General features: G+C 45.9%; 1 protein-coding gene across 1 annotated transcript in view; it reads left to right on the top strand.

The window, feature by feature from the left end:
- The window catches only part of klf8 (Kruppel-like factor 8), a 78,350-nt gene that overhangs the window by 40,421 nt on the left and 15,986 nt on the right, over nucleotides 1-21,943 (top strand). The window contains exons 3-4 of the mRNA XM_020941120.2: nucleotides 17,793-18,047; nucleotides 20,106-20,340. Coding sequence (XP_020796779.2) covers nucleotides 17,793-18,047; nucleotides 20,106-20,340 — 490 coding nt within the window. The remainder of the gene's footprint in view (nucleotides 1-17,792; nucleotides 18,048-20,105; nucleotides 20,341-21,943) is intronic.

Here is a 21,943-nt window from a genome sequence, read left to right as displayed (position 1 = left end):
AAGTTCCGCAGTATGGCATTAAGCATTGACTTGGCGTTTCTGTTGCTCAAAATCTTGACTAACACTCGATTATCTCATCACTTATCTTCACCAGGAACTAAACTTTGCACGAACTCTGCGCTTATCTAGTTCCTCTCTCAAACTGAAAACGCTCTGTTCCACCTTGTGATGTCACGCGCTGATACAGGAAGTGCTCCACTGTGTTTTTAAACTAAACCACGCACCTTCACTGGAATCATTTGGATAGTTTCGAATCCGTCTGTCGTTCGTTCATTCGATTTTCAGTATAAAAGCAAGAAAACAAAAAAAAACAACAACGATTTTCTTCATTATTTGTCTCTAAAACCAAAATGTTTACGTTTCACAGAAACAAAACTTAAAACTGCATGGCTCATTTTGCATAAACTAAGCGCTGATAAAAACAGCTCGCTCCTTGTGTCGCTGATGTGGTTCAGCTTCTGTCGGACTCAAGGACACGACTCAGTGGAATATGAGTGTTCTTTCTGTGACAGAGGGATGTTCTGCTGATGGTGAGTCTGTTCTGTGTTTCTGTCGTGTTGCAGGTCTAAACCAGGTCTAAACCAGGTCTAAACCAGGTCTAAACCAGGTCTAAACCAGGTCTAAACCAGGACTAAACCAGGTCTAAAACCAGGTCTAAACCAGGTCTAAACCAGGTTTAAACCAGGTCTAAACCAGGACTAAACTATGACTAAACCAGGTCTAAACCAGGACTACACAGGACGAGACCAAGACCAGACCAGGACGAGACCAAGACCAGACCAGGTCTAGACCAAGACCGGACCAGAAATGAATCAGAACTAGACCAGGATTAAACCTAAACTGAATCAACACTAAACCAGGACTAAACCAGGACTAAACCAGGACTAAACCAGGTCTAAACCAGGTCTAAACCAGGACTAAACTATGACTAAACCAGGTCTAAACCAGGTCTAAACCAGGTCTAAACCAGGACTAAACCAGGACTACACAGGACGAGACCAAGACCAGACCAGGACTAGACCAAGACCGGACCAGAAATGAATCAGAACTAGACCAGGATTAAACCTAAACTGAATCAACACTGACAAGGTCTAAACCAGGTCTAAACCAGGTCTAAACCAGGACTAAACCAGGTCTAAACCAGTATTGTATTTGATCAGTGTGTTTTCTCTTTCGTCAGAGCGTCGGCAGTGGAACTCTGCGCCTGAAGCCGTCAGAACATCTCCCTCATTCTCTGCTTTTAAAAAGAACGCTACAAAGTGGCTTTTAGAAAAGTAAACATGTGAACAATAAAACTTTTATTTTATTTTTGTAAATCTTATGCGTACATTTGTGTAATTTTTGATGTGTAACTTTTAAGATACCTTTTTGACATCTGGCAAAGGGACTACCTATGCAGATGAGCTCCTATCAGCGAACTCGGGCACATTTACATTGTTTTGATGATTAATGTGCATTGTCCCTTTTCAAATAAATAAATAAATAAACAAAAATAAATAAAATAAATAAATAAAATTAAATAATAAAAAAATAATAAAAAATAAAATAATTTAAAATAATAATAATAATAATAATATAATAAAAAATAAAATAATTTTAAAATAATAAAAAAATAAATAAATTGGACGAGGCCTTAGAGCGACTTTATTAACTGTTTTCCTTGTATGAGTGACGTCAACACACTCAGGGCTCGTACAGTTAAAGTCGTGCGTGTGCGTGTACATGAGCTCCGTGTCGCGCTTTGGTCCACCTCCTCCAAACCGGACCAAAACACCGACTGCGCCGTGCTTGGGCTCGGTTCTGAAGTCCCGGGGTGAGGCGTCCTGAGGGAGGAAGAGAGGAAGAGAGGACGAACGTAAGAGCAGTGAGCGAGAGAGAGAGGAAGAGAGAGGAAGCACAGATGTGGAGAGGCGTAGGGTGTGTGAAGGACTGAAGTAACTGAGACGAGGCGGGGATGGAGGGATGGAGGGAGAGGAGAGGTGGATGATGTCATGGTTTTGGGCAGTACTGGAGTTTTGCACCAATGTCGTCCACTAACACTTTACAGAAGGCCTGGGGTGAGTTTGGTGGATTTTTGTGGTCAAATGAAACTTGTAATACACCTTAATCCGTGTGTCGTTCGTTCATTCGTTTTTCAACATAAAACCAAAAATAAGAAAACAAAAAATACAACAATTTTCTTCATTATTTGTCTCCGAAACCAAAATGAAAAAACGGATAACGATTTATTTTTTCATTTTTCAATTTTGTGTTTAAATGAAAAATGGAAAAAAAACGGATAACGACCATTTACGTGACTTAAACTGTGACGCCGAACTGAACCAGGACTGAGCCAGGTCTAAAGCAGCTCTAAACTGCTCTCAATCCCAGTCTCAGTTCTGGTCCTGGTCTCAATCCCGGTCTCAGTCCTGGTTCTGGTCCTGAATTGAAAAAAAATTGAAAACTGAAAAAAAAAATTACAAAAATCTGTTATCTGTTTTTTCATTTTGGTTTTGGAGACAAATAATGAAGAAAATTGTTTTTTTTTCATTTTCTTATTCTTGGTTTTATTTTGAAAAACGAATGAACAAATGACACACGGATTCGCCTTTTTGAGTCAGTTTTGTTGTACAGTTGTAGGGAGTATTATCTGTGGCATGGGGGGGTTGTTGGACAGTTGTAGGGAGTATTATCTGTTACATAAAGGTGAGTTGTTGTACAGTTGTAGGGAGTATTATCTGTTACATAAAGGTGAGTTGTTGTACAGTTGTAGGGAGTATTATCTGTTACATAAAGGTGAGTTGTTGTACAGTTGTAGGGAGTATTATCTGTTACATAAGGGTGGGTTGTTGTACAGTTGTAGGGAGTATTATCTGTTACATAAAGGTGAGTTGTTGTACAGTTGTAGGGAGTATTATCTGTTACATAAGGGGGGTTGTTGTACAGTTGTAGGGAGTATTATCTGTTACATAAGGGTGAGTTGTTGTACAGTTGTAGGGAGTATTATCTGTTACATAAGGGGGGTTGTTGTACAGTTGTAGGTCGGGTTGTCTCGATCTGATCACGTGATCTGAAATCTGAGCCAATCACGTGACTATGGACTCGGGCATTATGGTCCGATCAGGTATCGGATAAATAATATACATATAAAACACACAGAGCACACAGGACACAACAGTTTTGTTTTTTTAACTGAGGTGTGGGATTTGTTCAGGGACGTCCAGTCAGTGGGACTGTCTGTCCCAGCGCCTGTTGTACTAGAGACTAGGGATGGGCATGATTAGTCGATTAATCGATAATTGATCATTAAGAATTTCATCGATTACGTTCAAAACTGAATTAAACACATTATAATGTCAAACAGCTGATGTGGCTCTAGAGTGGTTATGGTTTATATATTCGTAAAGTTGAATTTATTTATGCAGATTAGTGCAGATAGTAATAATAATGATGATCATTTTAATATAAAAACGTTAATGATTAATCGATAATGGATCGTTAATTCTTCCGACGATCGATTAAGAAAATTTCATCGAATGCCCATCCCTACTAGAGACGCACTTACGCTGGGACTTTTGGGTCATGTCGTTCTCGGGCGCTGTTACCTGAGGTTCTGTGGTCCGTGTTGACACCTGTGCGGCGGTGGCGTCATCGCACATGTTTGTTTGTATGTTGCGCTGCAGAGCTGGTGTTTTTGGCAGAGAGGCGGAGAGGGTGTGTCCAACGGCATGAAGCTTCTATTGAGCGGTGGGACTGATGTTGCGGTGTTGCTCTGCTGTGGGTTTGTGGATGTGGTGGTGGTGCGGGGGACAGAGCCTGTGGGGTTTCTGTCACCTCGTTTTTATTTGGTAAGATTTTGTATTATTTGAATTTCATAGACGAGCCTAAATGTTTCAAACTTAATAATAATAATAATGCATCAGTTTTATATGGCGCTTTTTTGGACAGTCAGTGACACTTTACAGAGCATTATTCATTCACTCCAGACCTGGTGGTGGTAAACTACTACTGTAGCCACAGCTGCCCTGGGGCAGACTGACTGAAGCGAGGCTGCCAATCTGCACCATGGGTCCCTCCGACCATCACACACACACTCACATACACACACACTCACACACACACTCCACTTTCACTTAACTTAAAGCACATGTTTCCATATAATATCAAAAATACAAAGTGTAGATTGTGCAGAGTCTCAGGTCTGACCTGATTCTGGTCTGGTTTCTGTTTGGTCCAGTTCATTAAGTTTATTAAGTTACACATTCCAAGACCAGACTGTGAAAAGTCAAGATTTTCAACAATGATGGTTCATGGTTAGAAAAGTGAATAATAAAATTAAAGTTTTGGACATTTGGTTTTTCACACTAAGTTCAGCCCAAATACTTCACATGAAATCAAGCACAATCTGATCCTCCACAAACATTCTGGATCTGATTCTTTGCTCTTAGTTCATTTTATAATGTTTTATAGAAGTATCAGATCGGGACTCGGTATCGGCAGATGCTCAAAATAAAAGGACTCTGACTCTGGGGCAAAAAATGTGATCGGGACATCGCTAGTTGTAGGGAGTATTATCTGTTACATAAGGGTGAGTTGGTGTGTGGTTATAGGGAGTATTATCTCTTCACAGATCAGTTATGAATGATTTTCTACGAGTTAATTTTACAAAAAGGATCAATAAAGTCATTTGTTTTTGTGATGTTTATTCAGTGTCAATCATTTACAGAAGTTGGATGAGATAAAAAATTCCGCAAGACCATAAATAAATTGTGTAATCTAGTTCCCGATTTTATTCTCAACGTTTTTTAAAATTTATTTTACTTTATTGAATATTTTGACTGTAGCGCTGCGTCTCGAAAAATGTATCTGTAACACCATTTTTTAATCCAATTCAAACGTAAAAAACATGGGAAAAATCTCAGGACGGACGAACTCACGACAATTTTATCTCACGAGATCTTGTCCCGTCCCTACTAATTTAATCTGAGTTTACTGATCGTTTTGCATGTTTCGGTGTCAGAAAGTAGTTAAGAGATTTGTCATTATAGGTGTTTTTTTTTGTTTTTTTTTGTATTTAATCCTGTGTCTTTACTGTGAATGAGCTCGCATCTCCACAAACCCGACTCTCATGTGGTTTAGAGGAGGGCTTCTTCCTACTTGTTTCCATGGAGATGTTGTTCCTTTGGCTATAAGAGCAACCGCAGCTCACTTGGTAGTTAAACCAGGTCTAAACCAGGTCTAAACCAGGCCTAAACCAGGTCTAAACCAGGTCTAAACCAGGACTACATCAGGACTAAACCAGGTCTAAACCAGGTCTAAACCAGGACTACACCAGGTCTAAACCAGGACTACACCAGGTCTAAACCAGGACTACACCAGGTCTAAACCAGGACTACATCAGGACTAATCTAGGACTAAACCAGGTCTAAACCAGGACTAAACCAGGACTAAACCAGGATTAAAATAGGACTGAACCAGGACTAAACCAGGATTAGATCAGGACTAAACCAGGACTAAACCAGGACTAAACCGGGTCTAAACCGGGTCTAAACCAGGACTACACCAGGTCTACACCAGGTCTAAACCAGGTCTAAACCAGGACTAAACCAGGTCTAAACCAGGACTAAACCAGGTCTAAACCGGGTCTAAACCAGGACTAAACCAGGTCTAAACCAGGATTAAACCAGGACTAAACCAGGACTAAATCAAGTCTAAACCAGGATTAAAATAGGACTGAACCAGGTCTAAACCAGGACTAAACTAGGACTAAACTAGGACTAAACTAGGACTAAACTAGGACTAAACCAGGACTAAACCAGGACTAAACCGGGTCTAAACCAGGTCTAAACCAGGACTGAACAGGACGAGACAAAGACCAAACCAGAAATGAATCAGGACTAGACCAGCATTAAACCTAAACTGAATCAGCACTGAATAAGGACTGACCCAGGTCTAAACCAGGACTACAGCAGGTCTAAACCAGGACTAAACCAGGACTAGGACATTGGTCGTTCGTTTGATTCACCCCACCCGCCCGCAGACCCGCCCGGAAACTTCTAAAACGTTAAAACCCGCCCGTTTCAGGAACTCTACCTGGACCGGACTCTGAATTCTCTCAAACGGGTAAAACAAGACGCGCAAAAACCGACTCCAGGTTTGTTTTTGAGGCGGTAACGTCATGTCTCAAAGTTCACAGGAGTCGGTTTGGGGCATTTAAATCGACAGACGTGCGGTACATAATAATTTGCATAATGTAAAACGCACAGTTACAGAAAAGGAGCTGCTTTGAATACAGTTTGGTTTTGGTGTTTGTTTATGGTGGTTCTGTGTTTAAAATGTGGCTGGCGTCTGTCAACATCGCACTCCTGAAAGTAAAGCTCAGAAGACGCCGCAAAAACCTGAAGAAAAATTATGCACAAATGACTCTGGGAGCTTCGAGTCGTGTTAGAATCATGTTATTTTGATCAAACGGACCTCGAGTTTTGTTTTGTTTCACTGACAAATGTTTGAGTAAAACTTTATTATTAATCTGTCAACATTTAGTGCTGGTTCAGTCCTGCTGTTTTAGTCTAGTTTTAGTCCTGCTTTAGACCAATTATAGTCCTGGTTTAGTCCCATTTTAGTCCAGTTTTGGTCCAATTTTAGTCCTACTTTAGTGCTGGTTCAGTTTTACTTTAGTCCAGTTTTACTCCAGTTTTACTCCAGTTTTACTCCAGTTTTAGTCCTGCATTAGTTCTGCTTTAGTTCTGCTTTAGTCCTACTTTAGTCCGGTTTTAGTTCTGTATTAGTCCTAGTTTTGTCCAGTTTTAGTCCGGCTTTAGTCCTGCCTTTGGACTGGTGTAGTCCTACATTGTCCAGTTTTAAAATCCAGTTTTAGTTCAGTTTTAGTCTTGCTTTAGTCCAGTTATAGTCCTGGTTTTGTTCTGTTTAAGTCCTGCTTTAGTCCTGGTTTAGTGCTGGTGCTATGTCCTGCTTTAGTCCTACTTTAGTCCAGTTTTAGTCCTGCTTTAGTCCTGCTTTAGTCCAGTTTTAGTACTGGTTTTGTGCTGGTGCAGTTGTACTTTAGTCCAGTTTTAGTCCCATTTTGGTCCAGTTTTGATCCAGTTTTAGTCCCGCTTTAGTCCTAGTTTAGTCCTGATTTAGTCCAGTTATAGTCCTGCTTTAGTCCTACTTTAGTCCAATTACAGTCTTGCTTGAGTCCTGGTTGTGTCCTGGTTGAGTCCTGGTTGAGTCCTGGTTGAGTCCTGGTTGTGTCCTGGTTGAGTCCTGGTTGAGTCCTGGTTGAGTCCTGGTTGTGTCCTGGTTGAGTCCTGGTTGAGTCCTGGTTGAGTCCTGGTTGAGTCCTGGTTGAGTCCTGGTTGAGTGCTGGTGCAGACCTACTTTAGTCCAGTTTTAATCCATCTTTAGTCCAGTTTTAGTCCTGCTTTTGTCCACTTTTAGTCCTGATTTTGTTCAATTTTAATCCATCTTTAGTCCAATTATAGTCCTGCTTTAGTCCAGTTTTAGTCCTGCTTTAGTCCAGTTTTAGTCCTGCTTTAGTCCAGTTTTAGTCCTGGTTTAGTGCTGGCCCAGCCTAGTTTTTGTCCAGTTTTAGTTTTAGTCCTGTTCAGTATTTTGCTTCTCCAAAGCTCAAAATGCTCACATGCTGTTCCACCTTGTGATGTCATGAAGTGGTAGTTTTCAAGTGAACAGCTCCTTTTACCTTGAGTTCAGTAGAGATCGGCAATTCCAGGACTGAAATGATCCAAATGATTCTAGTGAAGATGTGCGGATTTTAAAAACACAGTGGAGCGCTTCCTGTATCACCACATGACATCACAAGGTGGATCAGAGTGTTTAGTTTTTTCTGTTTGAGAGAAGAACCCAGCCTAAACTACACTACAACACAGATCATAAAATAGAGTAATACGGGCCATTTAATGGTGTAAAAATGAGTTTTCTGACAATTTTCAAAACTTTTGTGTGTGTTTTTGTGAACGTGTGCAGTGTGTCGTGATAACTGACTACATCCTGCCAGTTTGAGCCCATTTTGACTCCTGTTAGAGTGCTGTTTTAGTCCTGTTTTAGTCCAGCTTTAGTCCTGGTTTAAGTGCTAGTTCAGTCCAGTTTTGGTCCAGTTTTGATCCAGTTTTAGTCGTGTTTTAGTCCAGCTTTGGTCCAGTTTTAGTCCAGTTTTGGTCCAGTTTTAGTCCAGTTTGAGCTCATTTTGAGTCCAGTTTTGGTCCATGTGCATTGTGTCATGATAACTGACTACAATCTGCCGTAGACATACATGTAGAACACCCCCAAAGCATGGGCTGGAAATCAGAAGATATCGTGTTAAAACGGCGTGGACTGTGTGGTTTTCCAGCTGACTCGTCTCGCTGTTTTTCTTTTGACTCTTGGCTTTTGGGTGGGTCCGTTCAGTTCAGGGTGGGGTGGACTCTGGGCTGGGTGTGGGACCGGCTGCCTGGGCGGGGGGCGGGGGGAGGATCTGGGTGTGGGTCTGTTGAGTTTGTTCGTGTGGTGGAGGAGGAAGAGACGGACAGTGAGATAAATTGTGTTAATATTGAATTTCTTGATCACATGTTGATTTTCTTGTATTTTTTAGTCCTGGTTTAGTCCTGGTTTAGTCCTGGTTCAGTCCTGGTTCAGTCCTGGTTTAGTCCTGGTTCAGTTCAGTCCTGGTTTAGTCCTGGTTCAGTCCTGGTTTAGTCCTGGTTTCAGTCCTGGTTCAGTCCTGGGTCCTTTAGTCCTGGTTCAGTCCTGGTTTAGTCCTGGTTCAGTCCTGGTTCAGTCCTGGTTTTCAGTCCTGGTTCAGTCCTGGTTTAGTCCTGGTTTCAGTCCTGGTTAGTCCTGGTTCAGTCCTGGTGGTTCAGTCCTGGTTCAGTCCTGGTTTAGTCCTGGTTCAGTCCTGGTTTAGTCCTGGTTCAGTCCTGGTTTAGTCCTGGTTCAGTCCATGCCTGTGAGGTGATGAGAGTTGAGTCGCGTCTGTGAAACCGTCTCATTTTATTTCGTGATTGTAATTCTTGAAGTGTAAATGTTTCAGTCCATGTTCTGATGGATGCTTCAGTTAGAAGGCTTTTAATTAGTGTATGATTTATCTCGGGCACGGGCGGGTAACCGGTGGAATGTTACCGGGTCGGTGCAGGTGCAGGTTTTACTTTGATACAATCACGGGTTTACGGGCGGTTTGGTGCTGGACTGGTGTGGACAGTCCAATATTCTGTCCAAACTGACTGTTATGGGTAAAGATTTGCATAATTCTATTGTTTACAGTCTGAAATCTGAGCTCACGGCTGCGTTCCAAACAGGAAGTGAGCATGGGCGCGCTTCAGGCTCCATCGACTCTGGCTCAAGTTGACTTTACAATGAAAAACCGTCGTCCCTCTCTCTGTATCTGCGGCTCAGACTTGTGATTTTTGGTGTTAAATTGTTTGTATTTCCCGGTATGACATGACGGTGGTGGTGGTTTTGTTTGGTCACTCTCCTTTAATCCAGGTCTTTGTGCGGTCTGGGGCTGGGTCTAGGTCTGGGTCTGTGCCTGGGTCTGTGTCTGGGTCTAGGTCTGGGTCTAGGTCTGGGTCTGTGCCTGGGTCTGTGCCTGTGTCTTGGTCTGGGTCTAGGTCTGGGTCTAGGTCTGGGTCTGGGTCTGTGCCTGGGTCTAAGTCTGGGTCTGTGTCTGGGTCTGTATCTTGGTCTGTATCTCAGTCTGGGTCTGGGTCTGGGTCTGTGTCTGGGTCTGTATCTTGGTCTGGGTCTGAGTCTCGGTGTGTATCTTGGTCTGGCTCTGGGTCTGGGCCTGTATCTTGGTCTGGATCTGTGTCTGTATCTGGATCTCGGTCTATGTCAGAGGGTTTTAGATCCAGACTGGGGCTGGACTGAGTCTGGGTCTGGGTCTGGATCTCGGTCTATGTCAGAGGGTTTTAGATCCAGACTGGGGCTGGACTGAGTCTGGGTCTGGGTCTGGATCTCGGTCTATGTCAGAGGGTTTTAGATCCAGACTGGGGCTGGACTGAGTCTGGGTCTGGATCTTGGTCTGTGTCAGAGGGTTTTAGATCCAGACTGGGGCTGGACTGAGTCTGGGTCTGGATCTTGGTCTGTGTCAGAGGGCTTTAGATCCAGACTGGGGCTGGACTGAGTCTGGGTCTGGGTCTGGATCTCGGTCTGTGTCAGAGGGTTTTAGATCCAGACTGGGGCTGGACTGAGTCTGGGTCTGGGTCTGGATCTTGGTCTGTGTCAGAGGGTTTTAGATCCAGACTGGGGCTGGACTGAGTCTGGGTGGGGCTCGTCTGTGAGTTCTGGGTGTGGACCGTGTTTGGCCTTTTGAGGGAGTGGGGAGAATGTGAAGAGGACGAGGAATTCAGGGTCTTCATTTCGTCCTCATTTAGTCCTGGTTCAACCCTGGTTTAGTCCTGGTTTAATGCTGGTTTAGTCCCTGTTTTAATCCAGGTTTTGTTCAGTCTTGCTTTAGTCCTGGTTCAGCCCTGGTTTGGTCCTGCTTTAGTCCTGTTTTTTGCGTCAGTCCTGGTTTAGTGCTGGTTTAGTGCTCATTCAGTCCAGATTTAGTTTTGGTTTAGTCCAGTTTTACTTTTGGTTTAGTCCTGCTTTAGTCCTGCTTCAGTCCTGGTTCAATCCTGGTTTAGTCCAGTTTAGTCCTGGTCTTGTTTGTGAGTCTGTGGTCCTGGTTCCAGCTGTTCTTCTGCTCGCGTCTCTTTTGTGGAGGATCCATTTCAGCGGCGGCAGGTGCAGCTCGAAACTCACACCCATGATTCTTATCTGTGTCAGGGCCCTGCTCCTGCCGCCCCTGCCGCCCCTGCCGTCCCTGCCGTCCCTGCTGCTAGATCGACTTTAGCTTCAGAAACCTGTTCTGATCTAGTTTATTTTTAATGTATTTATCCCAACAAACGACTGTACCTGCTGCGTCACATGATCATTTTATTGAAACCACAAACTCTAGTCTAATATTTCACTGTTTTTAATTATTTAAAAGTGTCCTACCATATTTTTACAATCCTAAAAAGTGGAAAACTAACTTAAATTTAAAGGTTTTATATTGTGCAAAAGTTGATTCTAACTCTTTAGTTGTTGTCCAGTTGTAGTCCACTTGTAGTCCTGTTTAGTCCTGTTTTAGTCCTGGTTCAGCCCTGGTTTAGTCCAGTTGTAGTCCTGTTTTACTTCTGGTTCAGTTCTTGTTCAGTCCTGGTTCAGCCCTGGTTTAGTCCAGTTGTAGTCCAATTGTAGTCCAGTTACAGTCCAGTTACAGTCCAGTCATAGTCCAGTTGTAGTCATGTTTTAGTCCTGGTTCAGCCCTGGTTCAGTCCTGCTTTAGTATAGTTGTAGTCCAGTTGTAGTCCTGTTTTAGATCTGATTCAGTTCTTGTTCAGTCCTGGTTCAGCCCTAGTTTAGTCCAGTTGTAGTCCAGTTGTAGTCATGTTTTAGTCCTGTTTTAGTCCTGTTTTCGCCCTGGTTCAGCCCTGGTATAGTCCATTTGTGGTCTAGTTGTAGTCCAGTTGTGGTCCAGTTTTAGTCCTGTTATAGTCCAGTTGTAGTTCTGTTTTAGTCCGGTTTCATTGCTGGTTTGGTCCATTTGTAGCCTGGTTGTAGTCCAGTTGTTGTCCATTTGTGGCCCAGTTATAGCCCGATTGTAGCCCGGTTGTAGTCCAATTGTAGTCCAATTGTAGTCCGGTTGTAGTCCGGTTGTAGTCCAGTTGTTGTCCATTTGTGGCCCAGTTATAGCCCGATTGTAGCCCGGTTGTAGTCCAATTGTAGTCCAGTTGTAGTCCGGTTGTAGTCCAGTTGTAGTCCAGTTTTAGTCCTGTTATAGTCCTGTTATAGTCCAGTTGTAGTTCTGTTTTAGTCCGGTTTTAGTGCTGGTTTGGTCCATTTGTAGCCCGGTTGTAGTCCATTTGTAGCCCGGTTGTAGTCCGTTTGTAGTCCGTTTGTAGTCCGGTTGTAGTCCGGTTGTAATCCGGTTGTAGTCCAGTTGTTGTCCTGTTTTAGTCCTGGTTCAGTCTTGCTTTAGTCCATTTGTAGCCAAGTTGTAGTCCAGTTGTTGTCCTGTTTCAGTCTTGGTTCAGTCTTACTTTAGTCCATTTGTAGTCCGGTTGTAGTCCGGTTGTAGTCCTGTTTTTAGTCAAAGGAAACTTTATAACACAGATCAGAAAACAGCCTATCAGAAAACCTTTAAATATTAAGTCCTGGCCTTTTTCTGATTCTTGTTATTAGATTATTTTTTTGTTTTGTTTTTTTTGCACAGTCATGGTTTCTCTTTTGTTCCTCCTCTTCTCGTTTTTGCTTCACAGTTTGCGCTGGTGTAGTTTGTGCTTTTTTTTTTTTTTCTGATTTCTTATTGTTGATATAAAAATATTACATTATATTTATTCACATAAATTAAGCGAGCGGTGAAAACCCGTGACCCATTTTACACCGAGAGCTGCAGAGACGATCCTGCGCTCTCCAAGACTCAAATAAAACCAAGAAAATCTAAATCTGATTATGGACATTTTATTAAACCCTTTTTGTTTTGTTGCGTTGTTAAATTTGAATGACATTTTTGCTGTTTGTATTTTTGTTTTATTATGGATAAATTCAAATGAGAAATTATTCATCATTTAGTCCTGGTTTAGTCCTGGTTTAGTTGGATGTAGTCTTGGTTTAGTCCTGGTTTAGTCCTGGTTTAGTTGGATGTAGTCTTGGTTTAGTCGTGGTATAATCCTGGTTTTGGTTCTTTTTTTCTTTTTTTTTCTTTTTTTGGTCTGGTCCTGATTCAGTACTGATCTAGTCCTGGTTCTGTCCTGTTATAGTCTTGGTTTTGTCTTTGTTTAGTCCTGGTTTAAACCTGTTCCAGTCCTGGTTTAGTCCTGGTCTGGTCTTGGTCTAGTCATACCAGACCTGATTTAGACCTCGTTTAGTCCTGTTTCAGTCCTGGTTTAGTCCTAGTTTAGTCCTGGTTTTGTCCAGGTTTAGTCCTGGTTTAGTCCTGGTTCAGTCCTGGTTCAGTCCTGGTTCAGTCCTGGTTCAGTCCTTGTTTAGTCCTGTTTCAGTCTTGGTTTAATCCTGGTTCAGACCTGGTTTAGTCCTGGTTTAGTCCTGGTTTAGTCCTGATTCAGTCCTGGTTTAGTCCTGGTTTAGTCCTGGTTCAGTCCTTGTTTAGTCCTGTTTCAGTCTTGGTTTAATCCTGGTTCAGACCTGGTTTAGTCCTGGTTTAGTCCTGGTTTAGTCCTGGTTTAGTCCTGATTCAGTCCTGGTTTAGTCCTGGTTCAGTCCTGGTTCAGTCTGGTTAGTCCTGGTTAGTCCTGGTTCAGTCCTGGTTTAGTCCTGGTTCAGTCCTGGTTCAGACCTGGTTTAGTCCTGGTTCAGTCCTGGTTCAGACCTGGTTTAGTCCTGGTTCAGTCCTGGTTTAGTCCTGGTTAGTCCTGGTTTCAGTCCTGTTCAGTCCTGGTTTCAGTCCTGGTTCTGGTTTAGTCTGGTTCAGTCCTGGTTTTCCTGGTTTAGTCCTGGTTCAGACCTGGTTTAGTCCTGGTTCAGTCCTGGTTTAGTCCTGGTTTAGTCCTGGTTCAGTCCTGGTTCAGACCTGGTTTAGTCCTGGTTCAGTCCTGGTTCAGACCTGGTTTAGTCCTGGTTTAGTCCTGGTTTAGTTCTGTTTAGAGCCTGGGGATGATGCGGTGGAGGAAGTGGGCGGGAAAAGCCCTCGTCTCCATGGAAACTGGAGCCATCAGCTGATCCGAGCGTGCAGCCTTTGTTTGGAGTCACACCCTGATCCGGGACGACACCAGGCAGGATCAGGAATCTAACCCACAACCTCCTCCAGTCCGGGTTTAGTCCTGGTTTAGTCTTGTTCCAGTCCTGTTCCAGTCCTGGCTTAGTCCTGGTCTAGTCCTGGCCCAGTCTTTGTTCAGTTTTGGTTTAGTCCTGGTCTGCTCTTGATCTAGTCCTGTTCCAGTCCAGGTTTGGGCCTGTTTCAGTCCTGGTTTAGTTCTAGTCCTTGTTTAGACCTGGTGTGGTCTTCATTTAGTCCTGGTCTGGTATCGTTCTAGTCCTGGTTTAGTTCTGATTTGGTCTTGGTGTAGTGCTGTTCCTGTCCTGGTTTAGACTGGGTCTGGTCTTCTTTTAGTCCTGGTCTGGTCTTAATCTAGTCCTGGCCCAGTCTTGGTTCAGTCCTGATTTAGTCCTGGTCTAGTCCTGGTCTAGTACTGGTCTGATCTTGGTGTAGTGCTGTTCCTGTCCTGGTTTAGACTTGGTTCAGTCCTGGTTTAATCCCGATCTGGTCTTGATGTAGTCCTGTTCCAGTCCTGGTTTAGACCGGGTCTGGTCTTCTTTTAGCCCTGGCCCAGTCTTGGTTCCGTCCTGATTTTGTCTTGATTTAGTCCTGGTGTAGTCCTGGTCTTGTCCTGTTTTAGTACTGGTCTGATCTTAGTGCCGTTCCTGTCCTGATCTAGACTTGGTTCAGTCCTGGTTTAGTCCGAGTCTGGTCTTGGTCTAGTCCTGCTCCAGTCCTGATTTAGTCCTGTTCCAGTTCATGGTTTAGTCCTGGTCTGCTACTGGCCCAGTCTTGGTTCAGTCCTGGTTTAGTCCTGGTCTTGTCTTGGTGTAGTCCTGGCCCAGTCCTGGTTGAGTCCTGGTTTAGTCCTCGCTTGGTCTTGATGTAGTCCTGTTCCAATCCTATTCTAGTCCTGTTCTAGTCCCAGTTTTGGTTTTGGTGTAGTGCTGTTCCAGTCCTGGTTTAGTCCTGTTCCAGTCCTGGTTTTGTCCTGGCCTGGTCTTGGTCTAATCCTGTTCTTGTCCAAAAAATACTAAAGTAAAAGTTTTTCCTGGTTTGGTTTTACTGGTTTTGGTCCTTATTTAGCCCAGTCCTGGTCTAGTCTTGATTCAGTCCTGGTCTAGACTTGGTTCAGTCCCAACATCTCCAGCAGAAAAGTTCCACATTGCATCTTTAAATCCACGTGATCCGAGCCGTGAGTTTGGCCCGTGCCGGTCTGGTCTTGTCTCCGTCCACACAGCAGCCATTGTTGTGCCTTTTTTTCCTTTTTTTTCTGGCCTCTTTTTCTTTTGCGTTTGTTTGGAGTCGAGCCAAAGACCAGACCGAGACCAGACCGAGACCAGACCGAGACTGAGACCAGACCGAGACCAGACCGAGACCAGACCCAGACCGAGACCAGACCGAGACCAGACCGAGAACCAGACCCCAGACCGAGACCAGACCGAGACCAGACCGAGACCAGACCGAGACCAGACCGAGACCAGACCGAGACCAGACCGAGACCAGACCCAGACCGAGACCAGACCCCGAGACCAGACCCAGACCGAGACCGAGACCGAGACCAGAGAGAGACCGAGACCCCAGACCGAGAGACCGAGACCAGACCGAGACCAGACCGAGACCAGACCGAGACCAGACCGAGACCGAGACCAGACCGAGACCCAGACCGAGAGACCGAGACCAGAGAGACCGAGACCGAGACCAGACCGAGACCAGACCGAGACCGAGACCAGACCGAGACCAGACCAGAGAGACCGAGACCGAGAGACCAGACCGAGACCGAGACCAGACCGAGACCGAGACCAGACCGAGACCGAGAACAGACCAGACCGAGACCAGACCGAGACCAGACCGAGACCGAGAGACCGAGACCAGACCGAGACCGAGACCAGACCGAGACCGAGACCGAGACCAGACCGAGACCAGACCGAGATCCAGACCAGACCGAGACCGAGACCAGACCGAGACCAGACCAGACCGAGACCGAGACCGAGACCCGAGACCAGACAACCAGACCGAGACCCAGACCGAGACCAGACCGAGACCAGACCGAGACCGAGACCGAGACCAGACCGAGACCAGACCGAGACCAGACCAGACCGAGACCAGACCAGACCGAGACCAGACCGAGATACCGAGACCGAGACCAGACCGAGACCGAGACCAGACCGAGACCAGACCGAGACCAGACCGAGACCAGACCAGACCGAGAGACCGAGAGACCCCGAGACCAGACCGAGACCAGACCGAGACCAGACCGAGACCAGAGAGACCGAGACCGAGACCGAGACCAGACCGGAGACCAGACCGAGACCGAGACCGAGACCAGACCGAGACCAGACCGAGAGACCGAGACCGAGAGACCAGAGACCGAGACCAGACCGAGACCAGACCGAGACCAGACCGAGACCAGACCGAGACCAGAGAGACCAGACCAGAGACCGAGACCGAGACCAGACCGAGACCGAGAGACCGAGACCGAGACCGAGACCGAGACCAGACCGAGACCAGACCCGAGACCGAGACCAGACCGAGACCAGACCGAGAACAGACCGAGACCAGACCGAGACCAGACCGAGACCAGAACCGAGACCGAGACCCAGACCGAGACCGAGACCAGACGAGACAGACCAGACCAGACCGAGACCGAGACCAGACAGACAGACCAGACCCAGACCAGACCAGACCGAGACCGAGACCAGACCAGACCGAGACCAGACCGAGACAGACAGACAGACCGAGACCGAGACCGAGACCGAGACCGAGACCGAGACCAGACCGAGACCAGACGAGAGACCAGAGAGACCGAGACCGAGAACAGACCGAGACCCAGACCGAGAGACCGAGACCAGAGAGACCAGACCGAGACCGAGAGAGACCGAGACCAGACCGAGACCGAGACCAGACCGAGACCAGACCGAGATCCAGACCGAGACCGAGACCGAGACCCACACCCACAAAGTTCATCCTCTGACACTTTTATTAACACTTTTTTTTTCACTGAAAATGTTTGTTTTAGTGAGTTTAAATAGTTTTGAATGTTTATTGCTTTAACTTTGTCTCAATCTTCTTTTTACTAAACCAAAGATGTTCTTTTTTTGTGTGTGTGTTTTGTCGATATTTTGAAGAGTCTTGTATAATTCTAGATGAAATTACCTTGACAAGTATAATCTGAAGAATTCAAGTAAAAACATATTTCTTCACGTCGTCTGCGCTGAAATGAATCATGGGAAATGTAGTTCCCGGTGTTTATAAGCTGTTTCTACTATAAAAGTATGAATTTAAAAAGGAAAGGAACTTGTAATTCGATATATTGTGACAGTCCACGATATTATAATGAGACTTGACAATATAATATCACGATATTTTGGTTATTGTTACATCACTAATAGAAACAAATCGAGATTTTAGATTTAATGTTTTGTTTTTGTTCTGTTTTCAGGTCTCCTCTGATGTTGATGTTGGTTAGGGTTGTGCAAAAATATCGAAATATCGTATTGTTTAATGTGATGATACTGTATCAACATCATGGGCTGCTGTATCGATATATTTATCGATGTATTTTTTTGATATATTTTACTACATTATTTTGTTAAAGCACTACACACCGCAAGTTAATTCTTAATTCAAGTTAAGATGACTTGAATTAAGAAAGCTTTGTCATGATTTGAGTCAATTTTGTCCCGTTTCAGTCCTGGTCTGGTCTTGGTCTGGTCCTGGCCAAGTCTTGGTTCAGTGCTGGTTTAGTCCTGGTCTGGTCTTGGTTTAGTCCTGTTCTAGTCCTGGTCTGGTCTTGGTTTAGCTCTGGTCTATTTTTGGTCTAGTCCTGTTCTAGTCCTGGTTTAATCCTGGTTTAGTCCTGGTCTGGTCCTGGTTCAGTCCTTGTATAGTCCTGGTTTAGTCCTGATGTGGTCTTGGTGTAGTACTGGTTTAATCCTATTTCATATTAATAATAATATTAATACTACTTCTACTATCTCAAATGGCATTTCAATAAAATAAATAAAAACTCAAATAAAAATGGGGTTCTGTGTAGTCTAACCGTCTTCTCCGTGTCTCGTCTTCCTCGCAGACGCCGTTCAGCCCGGTGCCCACGGAGCTGCAGATAAAACTGGAGCCTCTCATCCTCAAATCCGAGTCCGTGGATCCCGCGGCCGAAGTCCAGACCGTGGACCAGACGGAGCCCGTGGACCTGTCCCTGAACAAACCGCGCTCGCCCCTGCCCGCCTCCACCTCCGCCCCCGCCCTCAACCCCGTGCCCGCCATCACGCAGCCGGGCCTGACCGCCACGCCCGTCCCCACCAACGTGCAGTCCATCGGCTCCATGGTGAGTCCTTCTCCAAGACCAGACCGAGATCAGACCGAGACCGAGACCCAGACCCAGACCGACACAGAGACCGAGACCGAGACCAGACCGAGACCAGACCGAGATCAGACCGAGACCGAGGCCGAGACCGAGACCAGACCGAGACCAGACCGAGACCAGACCGAGATCAGACCGAGACCGAGACCGAGACCAGACCGAGACCAGAGACCGAGATCGAGACCGAGACCCAGACCGAGACCGAGACCGAGAGACCCGAGACCGAGGCCGAGACCAGACCGAGAGACCGAGACCGAGACCGAGATCGAGACCAGACCGAGATCGAGACCAGACCGAGATCGAGACCAGACCAGACCGACACAGAGACCGAGGCCGAGACCCAGACCGAGACCGAGGCCGAGACCGAGGCCGAGACCAGACCGAGACCAGACCGAGACCAGACTGAGATCAGACCAAGACCAGACCGAGACCAGACTGAGACTGAGACCAGACTGAGACCAGACCGAGACCGAGACCTGGAGCTGCGTTTTGTTTCATTTACGCATTTTTAACTCACAAATACTGCAGATTTAACTACCACTTCATGACATCACAAGGTGGAACGGAGCATTTTGAGCTTTGGAGATGTAGACAGATTAATAATAAAGAGTTACTCAAACATAAATGAAACAAAACAAAAGTCCAAGTCTGTTTTTGAGGACGGAACAACTTTATAACACGACTTAAAACTCACAAGAGTCAGTTTGAGTAATAGAGGAGCTTTTAAAGAACATATATTTTAGAATTTTTCCTGGAATGTTTTTTTTTACATGACTCATTGTGTGAAATATTGGTAATAAGTTAAACATTTGGACACTTGCAATGGACTTAAGTGAACTTGGAGCGGGCAAATCCATGCTCAATATTACACAAAATGGACTCTTGTGAGCTTTAAGTCATTTTATAAAATTGTTTCCTCCTCAAAAGCGTTCACATGTGTTTGAGTGACTCTTTATTGTTAGTCTAACTACATCTCCAAAGCTCCAAATGCGCTGTTCCACCTTGTGATGTCATGACGTGGTAGTTTTCAAGTTAAAAGCTCTTTTTTTAAAATTTATTTATTTTTATCTTTAGTTCAATCGAGTTTGGCAATTCTAGGACTAAAATTATCCAAGTGATTCTAATGAAGGTGTGTGGAGTTTAAGGTTATGTTTACACTGAAACAAATCACCGTATCTGAAACGATCTGCACCCACACACGTCGTTTCTGTGTCTGTTCCCTGTCCACACAAGTTTGAGCATATTTGTTTACGTTTTACAGAAACAAAACTTAAAACCACATGGCTCATTTGCATAATCTAAGCGCTCAAAAAACAGCTCGTTCCTTGTGCGCTGATGTGGTTCCGCTTCTGTCGGACTAAAGGACACGACTCAGTGGAATATGAGTGTTCTTTCTGTGACGGAGGGGTGTTCTGCTGATGGTGAGTCTGTTCTGTGAAAGTAGTTGTAGCTCCGCTGTTTCCCTTTTGTCTCTGGTTTGTTTAAACTGTTTTCCACAACAGCGTCACATGACCGATGTCACGAACCCAGAGAATCAGGTCACAGTGACATGGTTCAATGAGGACGCGACTCGAGCTCCTACATCAGAGTATCAGTGTTTTCAGGCGTCCACACAATGCCGGATCAGATCTGTACTCGGATGAATTCGTGGGAGCTGGAGGCACCAGATCGTTCCGTCTCTGGAGCCGTTTTCAATCGGATTAATGTGAACGAACACTGCACCCACAACCAAAACAACTCAAATACGAACTAGTGTGGACGGGACCTAAAAACACAGTGGAGCACTTCCTGTATTACCACATGACAGAGTTTTTGAGAGAAGAACGTAAATGGGCAGGGTTTGTGCGTTAAACATGTGAATGAAACAAAACACAACTCCAGGTCTGTTTGTGATGAGGAAACTACATTACAACACAGATCAGAAATGGCATAATATGGAACCTTTAACTGAAAAACAAGAAAAACAAACTCTAGCTGTAATAATATTTCTTTTCTTGTCTGTTTTACTTTTCTCTTCTCCAGGTTCTGTCTCCGGGCTCCATCTTGGCCACACAGGGGGCGGGCGGGCAGCAGATCCTCCACGTGATCCACACCATCCCGTCCGTGAGCATGCCCAGTAAAGTGGGGCAGCTGCAGACCATCCCGGTGGTGGTCCAGTCCCTGCCCGTGGTCTACACCGCCATGCCCTCCGACGGCGTGGCGACCGCGGCCATCACCGTGCCTCTGATCGGCAGCGACGGGAGAGCGGAGGGCTCAGGTGAGGGCAGAGGGCGGCACAGGTGAGGGCAGAGGGAGGGCACAGGTGAGGGCAGAGGGAGGGCACAGGTGAGGGCAGAGGGAGGGCTCAGGTGAGGGCAGAGGGAGGGCCAGGTGAGGGCAGAGGGAGGGTCCAGGTGAGGGTAGAGGGCACAGGTGAGGACAGAGGGAGGGCACAGGTGAGGACAGAGGGTTCAGGTGAGGACAGAGGGAGAGCTCAAGTGTGGGCAGAGGGTTCAGGTGAGGACAGAGGGAGGGCTCAGGTGAGGACAGAGGGAGGGCTCAGGTGAGGGCAGAGGGCTCAGGTGAGGGCAGAGGGTTCAGGTGAGGCAGAGGGCACAGAGGCAGAGGGAGGGGCAGGTGAGGACAGAGGGTTCAGGTGAGGACAGAGGGAGGGCTCAGGTGAGGGCAAAGGGAGGGCTCAGGGAGGTGAGGGCAGAGGGTTCAGGTGAGGACAGAGGGAGGGCTCAGGTGAGGGCAGAGGGAGGGCACAGGTGAGGGCAGAGGGTTCAGGTGAGGGCAGAGGGAGGGCACAGGTGAGGACAGAGGGAGGGGACAGGTGAGGACAGAGGATACAGGTGAGGACAGAGGGAGAGCTCAAGTGTGGGCAGAGGGTTCAGGTGAGGACAGAGGGAGGGTTCAAGTGTGGGCAGAGGGTTCAGGTGAGGACAGAGGGAGGGCACAGGTGAGGGCAGAGGGTTCAGGTGAGGGCAGAGGGCTCAGGTGAGGGCAGAGGGAGGGCACAGGTGAGGGCAGAGGGAGGGTTCAGGTGAGGGCAGAAGGATCAGGTGAGGGAGGGCAGGTGAGAGGCAGAGAGGGAGGGCACAGGTGAGGACAGAGGAGGGCACAGGTGAGGACAGAGGGAGGGCACAGGTGAGGGCAGAGGGAGGGGACAGGTGAGGACAGAGGGAGGGCTCAGGTGAGGGCAGAGAGGGAGGTACAGGTGAGGGCAGAAGGATCAGGTGAGGGCAGAGGGAGGGGACAGGTGAGGGCAGAGGGAGGGCTCAGGTGAGGGCAGAGGGCACAGGTGAAGGGTGAGGGCAGAGGTAGGGATAGCGTTTTCAAATATAATAGACTGAGACTTAAACTTTATTGATCCACAAAGGAAATTATTTGGACACAGGCGCTCACGCATCACAATATAATATAATAATAAAGAGTAAAAAATATAAAAATGGTAATAAATACATACAATTTTTCAGACTATAAGGCACAATATCAATTATGTTGAATTCTGTCGTCTATTTTCAAACATAAATCGCACCGGATTATAAGAAGTATTAAGCAAAACAAACAGACGACTCTTGAGACTGATCCTTCAGTCCAGGCGTTCACGATCCATCGGCAGATCGTTGTGTAATTCGCCCGGCGTTGTCTCTGGTTTGGTGAATGTGGATTATGAAAGTGAATGTGGGTGGATCATTTAAGTTTGTTCTTTTATTTCCTACGAGGACGACTCAAATATACAATGAGTAATAACGTGTTTAATGCAGCTTTGTGCTCATCTGTTAACGTTTTACAGAAATTAAACTTAAAACCACATGACTCATTTTCATAAACTATAAGCGCTGAAAAAAACACTCCTCCTCCTTGTGCACTTCTGT

Source organism: Boleophthalmus pectinirostris, unplaced genomic scaffold (assembly GCF_026225935.1).
Source record: "Boleophthalmus pectinirostris isolate CB_2022bp ecotype Guang Dong unplaced genomic scaffold, ASM2622593v1 HiC_scaffold_12, whole genome shotgun sequence".
Taxonomy (NCBI): domain Eukaryota; kingdom Metazoa; phylum Chordata; class Actinopteri; order Gobiiformes; family Gobiidae; genus Boleophthalmus; species Boleophthalmus pectinirostris.
The sequence above is the reverse complement of the archived record's forward strand: the minus strand, read 5'-3'. Positions and strand labels throughout refer to the sequence as shown.